The 15,625-nt window shown below is 38.7% G+C and overlaps 1 protein-coding gene across 1 annotated transcript in view; it reads right to left on the minus strand.

Annotated features, from left to right (window-relative positions):
- The window catches only part of LOC148646899 (protein NLRC3-like), a 1,251,308-nt gene that overhangs the window by 413,264 nt on the left and 822,419 nt on the right, over positions 1-15,625 (minus strand). Inside the window, exons 8-9 of the mRNA XM_088608945.1 lie at positions 6,229-6,402; positions 2,930-3,103 (exon numbers count right to left, since the gene is read on the minus strand). Of these exons, the coding sequence (XP_088465071.1) occupies positions 2,930-3,103; positions 6,229-6,402 (348 nt within the window). The remainder of the gene's footprint in view (positions 1-2,929; positions 3,104-6,228; positions 6,403-15,625) is intronic.

Genomic DNA, 15,625 nt, shown 5'->3' on the forward strand with positions numbered 1-15,625 from the left:
TCAGTGGTATTTTTAATACTGCTTTGTTATTCTTGATTCTAATTAAAATATATACAATTTCGTTTTAAGGCTTGAAGGCTTGAATGGTTGACAGTAATCACGTTTGCTAATTCACGTTATTTCATTATCAATATAACTTAACATTGAATATGTTATAATATATATACAAAAAAATGTTAATATAGTGTACATAATACTTCATCATGCGTGAATGAGTCAAATTAAAAATAAAACGTGTTTCCAAAGAAAGTGGATTACAGTAATACTACCAGCTATATAAATACTTATATTTAGATCCATAAATTAATATCGTTATTAATTTCTTTAGATAAGGAATTCCATATTATATTCCCTATTTAGCGGATTCTAAAAAGTATGAGGTTTTTTACTGCGATAACGAGCGCAAGTATTCATAGAAAAGGTTAATCACTTAACTCACTTAACTTTGAACATGTTGTGATACGTAGAGATATCAACAAATTCAATAGTGTCGATAATATTTACTATTTTAGTTTTTCATAGAAATGTTTATTTGTTAAAAGAAAACTCATGGGGAGAGCTGGGTGTGAACCCCTGATCTCCAACATGTAAGTGAAATACCTAATCCATTTCACCAATGCACCACTTGGCACCTAAAGCTATAACTGAACAGGGCAGGCAAAAAGATTCCAAAAAACGTGGGTGAACGAGTCAAATTGATGCAGATGTTTACAAAGAAAGTGTACTACTGTGATAATTTAAGCTATACGAATATAATTATATCGTTATTAATTTCTTTAGATACGCGATTCCATATTATATTCCCTATTAATCAAATTCTAAAAAGTATGTGTTTTTTTACTGCGATAACGAGCGCAAACATTCATAGAAAAGGTTAAAACATTATAACTCTTTATCACATATATAAACTTAATATAGTCAGAAGGAGCAAGCAAAAACTTTTCCAAAATAACCACAGTATGTAACCGAATGAAAGACTTTGATGCTTAAAATGTTTAGGGAGAAATGGAATACTGGTGTGTATTTTTGTATTTAAACTACCAAGAACAGCCATATACTGTTTACATAATATGTTTATGTTCCTAAATTAATATCATTTATGACCTTCAGATGTGTTATGTTCCTCTTCTTTTTATGCTCAGCTACTAAAATTTCCCTTTAGTTGTAAAATTCCATATTAATATTCAATATTAAGCAGATTTAAACATGCACTGTAAAGAGATTAAATGAAGCAATCGTTTCACTAACAACAAATGCACCACAAGTGCCACCTGTCGGTCATTCGGCCAGTCAATCATGTACTGCGGTATAACGTGGTGAACTGTAGATAATTTTGCAGGGTACAGGATTGTACCGTGCGTTTTGAATGGCTGCCTCTGTAAGTGGAATGGCTGAAAATGTTAACAAACAACAAACCTTGGCATTTAAAAGGTGTAAAAGTATTTTGTGTTGTACATCATGAGTGTGTGTATATAAACAATGTACCGCCATTATCAATTCTTGTGAGATACTGTGACTGACGTGGAATTTGAGAAGAGCTGTGCTGCCCAAAACCCATGTATGGAACTACTACAGGGGAAGATGTACTGTAGCTTAGATGCTTATTAATCATTAATAATTTTGAGGAAAGAGGAAATGACACAAATGAAATATTTTCTGTGATGACTGACAGTGCCCCAGCTATGGTAGAAAAACAGATGTGATATATGATAAATCTTTCTAGTATTTCTACAATGCATAGATGTGAAGTCATTCAAAGTACTGGAATTTAAGCAATGTAATCTTAGTTGTTTAAAATGTTAATGCTGTGTTTAACTTAAAGCTTTAACAGCTTGGATGAACGGCAGCTCCTCAGCAAAATGATGAAGAAGTATCCATCTAACTTAAAACATTACCTTTTATAGCTAATTTAACTCAAGGTATTATGAAAATAAGATATTGCTACAATGTTAATAATTTAAACACATATAAAATAATTTGTAATGTGAAAAAAAAACGAAAGAAGGGAATAGTCATTTTGAGGGTTTGAGACATACAGAACGGAACCCTGACTTTAAACCATATAAATCAGGAATGGTTTATACTCTCTGTTAATATACAAAGAAGGCAGCATAGCATTTGAACCCCATCAACATCACAGTAAATAAACAATTATCCAATACAGGGTCACAGTAACCCAGAGCCTATTCCAGGAATCACTGGGCACAAGGCAGAAATGAACCCTGGACAGGATGTCAGTCCATCACAGGGTAAAACACTCACACCAGGGCCAGATTTCCCAGAAGCTTATTAATCTACCAGAATGTCTGTAGACTGTGGTAGGAAACTGGAGCACCACACAAACATGGAGAGAAAATACTGTACAAACTCCAAATTAAAAAGAGATTCAAAGATTAGAGATAAACAAATTAATAAATATTGCAAACCTTACTCACTTCCATAGCTACTTCCTATTTATTAGAAAAAAGGAGGAATATAAGAGATAAGGGTAAGATTCAAATGGAAAGAAAGGCTGGCACTCCCATAGCAACTGAGGAATCTCAAATCTGCATAAATCCAATAATTCACCTTCCTGGAGAGAATCACTAGAAACTGGTTAAAGCTGGACAGACCTAGTGTTCAAATCTAGAAGAACTCTATGATTTAAATTTCAAGAAGAAAATTACCTACAGAATTAAAAATCAACTACATATACGGTATATATTTAAACAAAATGTGTTATGAGCCTCTAAGTAATCATATGTTTACAAAGAATCCACAGACAAGAACTTGTATAAAATGAAACAAAAAGCTGTTTTCTATATGTCACCCTTCTTTTTTGTTTTGTATTTTCTAGGTGTTACTTTTTGATGCATGTGAAAAATTGAATGTTGTGAGTCTAAACATATCTAAATAAAACAATAAAAATAAATCACCAGTGTTCACTTACATCAGTGTTGTTAATTTACAGTTGGGATCCCTCTGAGCTGCAGACAGCAGATTCACTCCTGAATCCCCCAGGTTATTGCGACTCAGATCCAGGTCTCTCAGACTGGAGTGTTGAGACTGAAGGGCAGAGGCCAGATCTTCACAACATCTCTCTGTTAGTCCACATTTCCTCATCCTGCAGACAACAAGACAGGAGCACAGCTGAACATCTGCACAGCTCATCCACATCCTTCTTTCCAAGTCTTCACTACAGCACTCAGCTCAGCAGTAATATAAAACATTATGGGATTATCCATCTCAGAGTGTCCATGGATGAGGATGATGAAGATAACTGCTGCATCAAATTTTGGGCTCCAGAAAGAAGAAGAAAGATTAGAAAAAACTGTCAGGAAGGGAGATAGTGGGAAACAGGGAGACACATGAAGCTACAATGGTTGGAATAGGGAAATAGAATGAGAGAGACTTTGACTTTTAACCATAATAGAAATTGCTTCACATTTTATGGCGTTTTGTTAAAGTTATAGCTTTGGTTGATATTCTTCACATGGTTGAATTCATACAAAATGTAAATGAACAACACTAGAGAAAGAGAATTGGAGATTTTGATTGTTATTTGTAGATGTGTTGAGGAAAAAAACATTCTCTTTTGAAGAAAATAAATAATTTAAACAAAAACAAGCAAGGTTATAACTATAACAACACATAATCAAAATGTGAAGCAATAAACAATCTCAATCATAATTTGGCAGAGGAATCGACCGTGTGACTGCATCCACTTTGTATGAGTCATGAAACTGAACTTCAGTACAAAACAGCAGGTCAAGAGAAAGCAAGTCTGTATGAACCAGAATTCTGCCTCAGACTTTGTCTGCCACAGGGGAAATCTTTAGACTTGGGATCCATCTGTACATTTCACTTGAATACCATTAATATTAATACAGTTGGACTCCACTGTCAATAGAGTACTGTACATTAGTTCCGTTAAAATTACTATTATAATGTGTGAGAGAGAAGCAATTATGTTTGAGAAAACAAATAAACTGTATTATACCAAAAAACACAGGGAGGCAGCGGTGCACATTTGTATTCCAATTAGGAGGGGAAAGACAAAGAAAAGCCCCCCCCCCCCCCGACAAACTAATTGACTAAAAAAACAACTAGACAGGCTAGAACCGGAAAGGTGGTAGTGCCTAACAATGAGGCCATACCAGAACAAAGTCTCTCAGTATTACCGCTTTTGAATGCTTGTGCCTCATTTGCGTAATACAGTATCTTAATTGGCAGCACCCAGAGAAAAAGGAGAAAACAATTAGGGAAAAAATAATAACTCTCCAACTGAGGACCATAACAACCATTGATATAGATTCCAGTTTAGTTAGAAAACTAACCACATTTCTCCATGATACTGTGACGTCACAGTGGTTGTGACCCCAACAAACAGGCGTGTCCACCACTCTAGACACACCCCTTACAGCCTGCTGGAAAATGTTTTCACATTTTTTGCAACCACTCTCCTTCAAGAATGGTGATGTGCTCACTCCCTCATCATGGCACCAGAGCATGGGGCACACATCCTCAGAGACCTCTGGGTCCCTGGCTCACAAACTCTCAGGCCCTGAGTCTCCAGCTCACTGACTCCACTGGCCTTTCTATCTGTACAAACACCTGGAAGACTATGTGTGTTTGTCGTTATGTTTGGCAGATACTGTTGTGAAGAGAATGATTGAGCCAGATGGACAACAGACAAGAGAAAGAAAGGGACAAAGTAAAAGATGAGCAAGAGAGTGAGGAGCAGGATTAAACATGTCAGACAAGGAAATGAGAGGGGAAGCTTTTCTTACAAGATCAAGTATCTTATATTTCTCATCACAGTTTTATTACTGGGCAAGGTGAGACACACTGAGATGAGGAGGACTTTAGAAAGATGTGTCTGAGTGTGTAGCCCTGTGTGGAACTAAATCCCACTTGCTCCCAATCAAAATCATGATCCCACCTGCATTATTGATCCACACCATCTAAAAGGGGAACTGCAGTCCCAAATTCTTAGACTGGGTTTTAAATATCCGATACAAAATAAACTGATAGTATCTCAAAATTTCTAATTTCAAATTAAGTACACAATCATGTACTCTGTGGAAGTACTGCCTGGTTGCCATGTTGTCGAAGGCAGATGAGAATCAGCTGGTCTCACCAAGGGCAAGAGCAAGATTTTGGGCAAATTGTGCCATAAACCCTGCCCTCCCTGCTCACTAGTCGCTGCAAGTGAACAAGAAATGAAATGAAAATAAATATGAGTGTGTTTTAGTTGGTTGGCAGGTTTCTTTTTTGCAATACTTAAAAGAATCTAAAACATGTTGTCTTGTACTGTATGTGTCGGTTAAATGAAAATATTTAGAATTAACATAGTAGCAAAATTCACTTGGTCTAAGGCATGCCTCATTCTGAATCACAGACAATGATGGCAATATGGCACTACACATACATTGACACTTCATCTGTTTTGTGATATAATTGGAGATTGTTATGGTACATGTTATCTTGTACTTGGTAGTTTCCTTATGATTTGAAATGCACTCATCATTGCAGATTCATTATAATCCCAAAATGTAAAATAAGCATCACAGGTCCCCTTTAATATACGGATCCAGCCATTCAAAATGCATGGAGTACACTGCGTCAAAACGCGGTGGGCGTGGCGCATCATACTGCATGCAAATTAAAATATGATAATAGCATCCGGAAGAACCTTGAGATAAACAAATTGATAAATATTGCAAATCTAACTCACTTCCATAGCTACTTCCTTTCAGATGTATATAAAATATTATAAAAAAGGGAGTAATATAAGAGATAAGGGTAAGATTCAAATGGAAAGGGAGGCTGGCACTCCCATAGCAACTGAAGAATCTAAAAACATTCAAATCTGCATAAATCCACTAATTCACCTTCCTGGAGAGAATCACTAGAAACTGGTTAAAGCTGGACAGACCTAGTGTTCAAATCTAGAATCACTTTCAAGAAGAAAATTACCTACAGAATTAAAAATCTACAACATATACAGTATATATTTTAAAAATTGGGAAAGGTTGTGTTTTGAGCCTCTCAGTAATCATATGTTTACAAAGAGCCCATAGTCAAGAACGTGTATAAAATTAGACAAAAAATACTATTTTATGTCACCCTTCTTTTTTGTTTTGTATTTTCTAGGTGTTACCCTTTGATGCATGTGAAAAATGGAATGCTGTGAGTCTTAACATATCTAAATAAAACAATAAAAATAAATCAGCAGTGTTCACTTACTTCAGTGTTGTTAATTTACAGTTGAGAGCCCTCAGAGCTGCAGACAGCAGTTTCACTCCTGAATCCCCCAGGTTATTGTAACTCAGATCCAGCTCTCTCAGACTGGAGTGTTGAGACTGAAGAACAGAGGCCAGATCTTCACAACATCTCTCTGTTAGTTCACATCTCTCCATCCTGCAGACACAAAGACAGGAGGACAGCTGAACATCTGCACAGCTCATCCACATCTTTCTTTCCAAGTCTTCACTACAGAACCCAGCTCAGCAGTAATATACAACATCATGTCATTATCAATCTCAGAGTCTCCATGGATGGGGATGATTAAGATAACTGTTGCATCAAATTGTGGGCTCCAGAAAGAATAAGAAAGATTAGAAAAAACTGTCAGGAAGGGAGACAGTGGGAAACAGGGAGACACATGGAGCTACAATGGTTGGAATAGGGAAATAGAATGAGAGAGACTTTGACTTTTAACCATAATAGAAATTGCTTCACATTTTATGGCGTTTTGTTAAAGTTATAGCTTTGGTTGTTATTCTTCACATGGTGAAATTAATACAAAATTAATAACACTGGAGTAAGAGAACTGGAGATTTTGATTGTTATTTGTAGATGTGTTGAGGAAAACAACATTCTCTTTTGAAGAAAATAAACAATTTAAACAAAAACAAGCAAGGTTATAACTATAACAAAACATAATCATAATGTGAAGCAATGAACAATCTCAATCATAATTTGGCAGAGGAATCGACCGTGTGACTGCATCCACTTTGTATGAGTCATGAAACTGAACTTCAGTACAAAACAGCAGGTCAAGAGAGAGCAAGTCTGTATGAACCAGAAAACTGACTCAGACTTTGTCTGCCACAGGGGAAATCTTTAGACTTGGGATCCATCTGTACATTTCACTTGAATACCATTAATATTAATACAGTTGGACTCCATTGTCAATAGAGTACTGTACATTCGTTCTGTTAAAATTACTATTATAATGTGTGAGAGAGAAGCAATTATGTTTGAGAAAACAAATAAACTGTATTATACCAAAAAACACAGGGAGGCAGAGGTGCACATTTGTATTCCAATTGGGAGGGGAAAGACAAAGAAAAGACCCCCCCCCCCCCCGACAAACTAACTGACTAAAAAAACAACTAGACAGGCTAGAACCGGAAAGGTGGTCGTGCCTAACAATGAGGCCATACCAAAACAAAGTCTCTCAGTATTACCGCTTTTGAATGCTTGTGCCTCGTTTGCTTAATACAGTATCTTAATTGGCAGCACCCAGAGAAAAAGGAGAAAACAATTAGGGAAAAAATAATAACTCTCCAACTCAGGACCATAACAACCATTGATATAGATTCCAGGTTAGTTAGAAAACTAACCACATTTCTCCATGATACTGTGACGTCACAGTGGTAGTGACCCCAACAAACAGGCGTGTCCACCACTCCAGACACACCCCTTACAGCCTGCTGGAGAACGTTTTCACATTTTTTGCAACCACTCTTATTCAAGAATGGTGATGTGCTCACTCCCTCATCATGGCACCAGAGCATGGGGCACACATCCTCAGAGACCTTTGGGTCCCTGTCTCACAAACTCTCAGGCCCTGAGTCTCCAGCTCACTGACTCCACTGGCCTTTCTATCTGATGTCCTCTGAGATCATGATGTAGGTCCCTCACCGAGCCAAGCCCTTCTGTCGCAGATTCCTTGACTCACTGAGCCTCACCTCTCACACGCCCTCCGGCTGGTCCCTTTCAGGGAGATGGCACCCTCTGCTCCGAGTCACCACAAGCAGCTTCCTGCTCTTTCCCTGATCTGGAGCCTCCTGCTCCCACATGACAGTCACTGGTCCCCTCATGGCCAGTCAGCACTCCGACTTCCAGGTCCACCTCCAGCCTCTGACATCCTCACTTGAAGCCACCAGACTAAGTCTCACACACACAGTCTCCAGAGACTCACTCCCACACTCAGACCTCTCACATTAACAGCCCCGAGTCTCTCTTCATCACATCCCACTCGTGCTGAGACTCGACACACTTTCCGTTATAAAAAACAAATACACAACCTCCCTGGCTCCTCACTCTGATGCCACTCTGTGTATACGATGCACAGGTCTGGCTTGTCAGTGTCACTCCCAGTAGCTCACCGATAATAATAATGGACATTTTCATAATTTTATTTTTTATTTTGAAAGGCTAAAGAAAACCTTGTCAGTTCAGTAACATCACCAACTGTACTGATGGAAATACAAATCAAGGCTACTAAGTTTACAGAAAAAGTGAGAGAGGTGTGTGACAGCTGTGGTGTATGAAATGAGGGTGTGTGTTATGCCTACTTATTGCTCATACATGTCAGGCACCTCAAACCTCTCAAAAAAGCCACATATTGGAAGAAATTGTGGACTACAAAGAAAAAAGTGGATGGCAAACTCTGATCTTTAAGAAATTTATAACTGAGCTGCCAGAAGATAACATCTCTTTTACTATTTGCTTATAAAACTATGACTGTGTGTCTATTACTGCCCATAAGTATCTGTATAATTTTAGATTTTGAAAAGGTTTTGAGACCCATGGACCTGGCTTTATAAAACCTTCATGCAGAATGTGCTGTCTTTGTTCCCCAGTTTCAGTAGAAGACACTGGAGTAGCACTGGAAAAGCACTGGAAACAAAATCTGGGTATTTTCATGAGCTACAACTTTAAAAAAATGACTTTTAAAGAATGACAATTAAACCCCATTGTTTTGTACCCATTTACACTGTGGTGCCTAGTGGAAAGACATATTAAAATCAGACTACATGGGGTTCACACTGCCCAGTCTTTCATCAAAACTTGTATTATATCTGATGGATGCCCGTTTCTTTTTCTTCAATTGTTGAATAAGGGAAATAACATTTGCATCTGCCATTGTTAGGGATAATATACAAAATTTTTCATTCTTTGTTACTTCCCTCTGCTATGTGTTTTTACGGGGTTACCTGGGACATGGAACTCTGGATCACCCCTAAAGTAAGATAATAGATGCAGGAGACACAGCTTAGTGAATAGTGTTCTAATGTTACTCGTTGTTACTTAGATCATGATATAAATCCTTAAGGATCTATAACAGCTGGAAATTGACCTGTCTGTCATGGATACACTTCTCATTGGACTATTTGGAGTGATCTGAATTTTGCTTTGAGAAATCCTAATCACCAGCTGATCCATTTGAACTAAATTCCTAGGACACATCTATTGTCTCAGAGTCAGTTTCAATGCATATTATTGATTCCCCAAAGTGCACACTGTGTTCCCAGGGAGCCACAGACACATTATCTACTGTAGTTTGGGAACACACAGATGTTAGAGTTTTGGGAAAAGATGTGTGCAATACTGTCTACACAGTTGAAGCAGAGTGTTCATTACTCCCCTCTGGTGTTACTGCTGAATGACCACTCCTCTACTGACTGAGCAGCACTACAGAAAATTGTCTGGCTGGCAATACTGCTGTGAAGACAATGATTGAGACAGATGGAGAACAGACAAGAGGAAGAAAGGCACAAAGTAAAACGAGGAAGTGAGTGAGGAGCAGGTTTAAACCTGTGAGACATGGAAATGAGAGGGGAAGCTTTTCTTACAAGATCAGGTACCTTACATTTCTCATCACAGTTTTATTACGGGGAAGGTGAGACACAGTGGGATGAAGAAGACTGTAGAAAGATGTGTCTGAATGTGGAGCCCTTATTGGAACTTTTCTTTCTATTTAATTCCCACTTGCTCCCAATCAAAATCATGACCCCACCTGCAATATTGATCCACACCTCACTCAGATCTAATAGGGGAACTGAAGTCCCAAGTTCTCAGACAGGGTTTTAACTCTTGGTATCAAAATAAATTGACAGTATTGTAAAATTCTACACATTTCAGTTCAAAATAATGAATTTTGTGAAAGTACTGCATGGTTGCCATGTTGGTGAAGGAAGACGAGAATCTGCTGGTCTCACCACTGGCGAGAGTAAGAGTTTGTGAGGATTGTGATATAAAACTGGCCCTTCCTGCTCACTAGTCTCTGTAAGCCAGAACTTGATAATGAATATGAGTATGTTTTAGTTGGTTGACAGATTGTTCTTTTTTGCAATACTTAAAAGAATTAAAAAAGTGCACCTTTTGTGAAAATATTTTAAACTAATATGGTAGCAAAATTTGCTTGCTCTAAAGCATGTTTACAATGTAACTGGAACACTTTTTCATCATTGAAAAAGCTGTTGCCGCATTCTGAATCACAGACAATGATGGCAATATGGCACTATGCATACATTGAAACTTAATCTCTTTTGCAATATAAATTGGAAGTTATGTTATGGCACATGATATTGTGTACTTGGTAGCTTTTCTGTGTTTGAAATGTACTCATCATTGCAGAATCATTATAAAACTGATATGTAAAAATAGCATTGCAGTTCCCCTTTAATATAGGATAATATTTCATATGTCAATATTTGAGCTAATGCATATTTAAACATTCACAGTTTTAACAGTCTATTACAGGTCTCAAAAGACCTTCAGGTTAATGCATTAAATGAAACCCCTAAACCAGTCGTTGACTTACAGTACAGCATGCATGACATTACTGGCACACAAAGGGATTTTTAACAGCATGTGCAAAGAAAATGGCATGTGTAATAAAAGTCTAATGGGCAGCAAAGATATTAAGTTCAGAAACAATTAAATCTGTGCTCGACTGTAATTCCCTGCAACATATATCTGTAACGAACAGTTCTTTCCGGACCCTATGCGGACGACACAGTCCGACGGAGTGGGGAAACACTGGGGAAACATCATGCAGGAAAACGGGGTTGAAGACAGGGGGGCGTGTCCAAGGTGCGCTGGTGCACGGGGGAGGTGTGGCCGAGGCGAACAATCCGAGAGTAATCCTTAGGGAAAATCCAAAACGCAAGGGTAAGTCCAAAACCAGGAGATCCATCAGAGGAAGTAATTAAAAACCACGACCGCCGGTCGGAACCGGCGGACGGGAACGGGAACCGAGGTTAAAACCTTAACGGGACCAGGCGCTTCCTGGTCCCGGACTCGCACGATATGGAAATCAGAGCAGAGCCCGGATGAGCGTCAGCGCCTGGCTTTTAAGGTGGGCTGGGAAAAGGAAACAGGTGCAGAGAATGAAGTCTAAAGTGAAAGGGCTGGAGCACCCTTAAGGAGGGGGGACTATAATCGTGACAATATCCTGATTAAAGTTCTTTGCCACAGAAAAAAAAAAATGATTCACTTGGTTTATTTACTGCATTATTTGTAGTGGAGTTAGGAAATTGTTTTCACAGCAAAGCTCACAATCTGTGCCGCTGATAACATCAGACTTAAGTGTTAATGCAAACATTTTGCACAAAATGACAGTTGCAAAAAGAAATCTAAGTCAGATGTTTGCGTATTTGGAGAGAAGAATATGGATTTGTTCAACATAACGACCATATTGTTTGTGCTCTAGAATGTGAGAGCATCGTTTGTCAAACATCAAATTTTCAGCAACATTTTCAGACAAAACAGGACAAACACTTCAAGGATGAGTTGGACAAGGTTGAGTCTATCAAACAGGCCACAGCAAGGTACAAAAAATAAAGCAACACCTTTAAAATTATAATGTCAGACAAAGTGTTGTGAAACATGGAAAATCATTTACAGATGGGGCAAATATAATAGAGCTTTTCGTATATGTTCTGATGTTTAATTACAATGCCTAACAAGGAGATGATCATCTCTAGAATTAAGGGTTCACCTGTGTCTGCTAGATCAATGAAGAAACAAATAAGTGAAATGTCTGAAAATGTTAACAAACAACAGACATTGGCATTAAAAATATAAAAGTATTTTGTGTTGCACTTGATGAGTGTGTGAATATAAACAATGAAACGACATTATCAAATATTGTGAGATACTGTGACTAAGATGGAATTTGAGAAGAGCTGAAGATACAGCTCAGAAGGTTATTAATCATTTTGATGAAAGAGGGAATGATATGAAGGAAATATTTTCTTTGACGGCTGCCATGGTAAGAAAACTGAGGAGACTCGTTAAGATCATTGCGGATCACATTGGCCACCCCACGGTAGATTTTCATTGTATTACACATCAGGAAAATCATTGTGCCAAGATTTTGAATTACTAGCTTAATAATGTGATGATTACGGAGGTGAAAATAGTTTATTTTCTTATTGCTCGATCTCCCTTGACTCAGTTTTAATCTGTTCTTCATGAGATGGACAGTGTGTGCAAGGACATTCCTCAATACCAGCAGCCACATTACCCTGCAGCTCACGGCTTGCAGCCCACTGAAGCTCAACAGGTGTGAGCCTGGTCAGTACCTGGAGGGGAGACTCCTGGGAAAATCCAAGGCTGCTGCTGGAAGAGGTGTCTGATATCTGTGTGGGTCCTAATGTCCAAGTATAGTGACGGGGACACTATACTGTAAAACAGGTACCATCCTTTGGATGAGACGTAAAACCAAGGTCCTGACTCTCTGTGGTAATTAAAAGTCCCAGGGCATTTCTTAAAAAGAGTAGGGGTGTTACCCTGGCATCCTTTGGCCTTTACCAACGATGGCCTCCTAATAATTTCTATGAATTGGCTACATCACTCTGCTCTCCTCAGCACTGAGAGCTGGTGTATGGGGAGAGTACTGGTGCACTATGGCGGCCGGTGCATCAAAGAGCTTTGAGTGGAGTGTCCAGAGAACAGCAATATACAGTAAGTGTAAGCAATTATTATTATCATACAGCAGAGTTTGTTGGCTAAGCCATGGCAAGGATTTGGCAGGCATGCTTTCATGTAATCAAGATCATTTTGTCACAAAAAAGGCAAAAACTAAAAACCTGAACTGCATGATATAAAATGGGTTACAAAACTAATGTTTCTAGGTGACATTAGGACACAAATGAATGATCCGTCTGCAGGGTGCAGATCAAACTGTTATGGGTTTTTTTGAAAGTTGGAAAGCATGTCTTGCAAAAGTTGCCATTTTATCTTGGGACATTTTTCCATTCAGCAGTGTGTTATTGGATGTGACCCACTTGTCTAGCTGCTTATCCACCATGTACATGAACATACTGTATCACCTTGAATACTGATCCAATGGGACAGCCTGGGACAGCCCAACATCATGTTGTCCAGAGTGTCACAATCTATGTCCAGAGTCCAGAGTGTCACTAAGGACAGTCTTTTGGGTGGACATCTGGAGGAGGAATAGATATGGAGAAACCCCACCTTCTTGGGGCACAACAAACATTACCTCTGACTAGAGGCTAAAAGAGTCATTAGCTGTAACTTCCTGCTTTCTTCCAATGACACAGCTATGTAACCAGGTGAGTAGCCTGGGGCATCATTTATTATCAACTGGATGCTGCAGGAGCCTAGAAAGATCCACTCGTTCAAAGGCTTTGGACAGGTCGGCTAGCAGCACTCTCACCACTGTTGGTTATTTGGCATCTGTAGCTGTTAGTCAGGAGTGTGTGGCTCATACAGGGGCAGATGTAGTGTAGTGAATTTAGGCAGATAAGCAGACTGATGTTTGCATTGGATATAACTACAGTCATGAGTTTATTCACAACAAATATGTCAAGTCACTCAGCACTGAGATTTGAGCCTCTAGGTATAGGAAATGTACCTGAATTAGATGTGTTCCAGGGACAGTCCTGCATGCTTAATAATCTAAAATATGTAATTTCAGTTTAACTGAGGTTATATTTCAGGAAGTTTATAATGTTAATGCTGTGGTGTAATATCAGCCATATCACCCTGCAACTCACAGCTGGCAACCCACTGAAGCTAAGCAGGTGTGAGCCTGGTCAGTAGCTGGATATGAGACCTCCTGGGAAAAACTAAGGTTGCTGCTGGAAGAGGTGTTAGTAGGGCCAGCAGGGGGCGATCACTCTGCAGTCCATGTGGGTCCTAATGCCCCAGTATAGTGACGGGGACACTATACTGTAAACGGGTGCCGTCCTTCGGATGAGATGTAAAACCGAGGTCCTGACTCTCATTAAAAATCCCAGGGCGCTTCTTGAAAAGAGTAGGGGTGTAAATTTCCAATTGGCCCTTACCAATCATGGCCTCCTAATAATCGCCCTCTATGAATTGGCTACATTAATCTGCTCTCTGATGTGCGGTGAGTGTTCTGGTGCACTATGGCTGGCGTCGCATCATCCAGGTGGATCTTGCACAGTGGTGGTGGAGGGAATCCCCATTACCTGTAAAGTGCTTTGAGTGGAGTGTCCAGAAAAGTGCTATATAAGTATAAGCAATTATTAATTATTATTATTAATATAGGTGTACAGTAGATTGAAGCTATTTGGGAAAAAGTTGAGGAACAAAATTAAAAGGCTTCATCAAATCTAAGCCTCTTCAGGTTATAAAAGGCAAGGCTGGTGACAATGAACTAAACAAAAATAAAATAGAACAAACATAATAAGTAAAATAGTAGATGGAATTGAACTATAAAATTAAATTATACGATATAAATGCTCATAATAGTCCAATCAAGACAATAGAGTGCTTTAAAAACTAAAAATGACAAAGGTGATAGTGTTTAAACAAGAAATACACCAGACAGACAATGACTGTTACTTCCCTGTACGTGTTTGTGTGTGTATTTGTTTCTTTCTCTTTTCGTCTCTCTCTCCCCTTCACTTTCTCTGTACAGGTGCCCTGTTCGTCATTGGTACATCTTTCTGCCATTCTTTATTAGCGATGCCTTCACCACCTTACCCCCGGGCAATCGGAACCACGACCACAAGTTTAAAAACAGAAGTTTTGACCCCCCCCAGCTTTTTGTCCGCTTCTCTTCATTTTGTTATTTTTTCATCAATTATAGCTATTTCCTAATAATTGGCTAGTTTGTTTGAATGTCAGTGGGTTTCCAGTTTTCCCCATCACTGTTAATATTAGTCACCTGTCAATTTGCTGCTGATATGCATTTGTTGTTGATTGTGATTTTGTGTGTCCTGCGGGGAAAAAGTGAACGGGTAAGAACATCACGTGACATACACTTTGCACACACGTAGGTTTGGTTTCGACTGTCTAGACACACAAGATTTAGGGCAAGTGCCACCCTTGTATTTAGGTTTTGCTAGTTAGTGTAAGTTAGTTAGGGCATCCCTAGATGCTGAAGACCATTTTGTTTGTGTTTTGTTTGGGTTAGATAGGTTAGACCGCACTATATTAGTTAGATTAGTTTGGTTTTTATATTTTCTTTTCTTTGGCACCGCTCATGTTCCTTTTCCCCGTGTTGTCTTCGTGAGTTTGTACAGTATGTAAATATTGTAAACAGTCTTATATTTCACGTACTCACTTATGTTTAGTAAATTAAGCCTCCACCTGATTTTCTTGTTTTGTCGTTATTGTGTACTGTTGA

Source organism: Lepisosteus platostomus, chromosome 16, assembly GCF_059453375.1.
Source record: "Lepisosteus platostomus isolate fLepPlt1 chromosome 16, fLepPlt1.hap1, whole genome shotgun sequence".
NCBI classification, from domain to species: domain Eukaryota; kingdom Metazoa; phylum Chordata; class Actinopteri; order Semionotiformes; family Lepisosteidae; genus Lepisosteus; species Lepisosteus platostomus.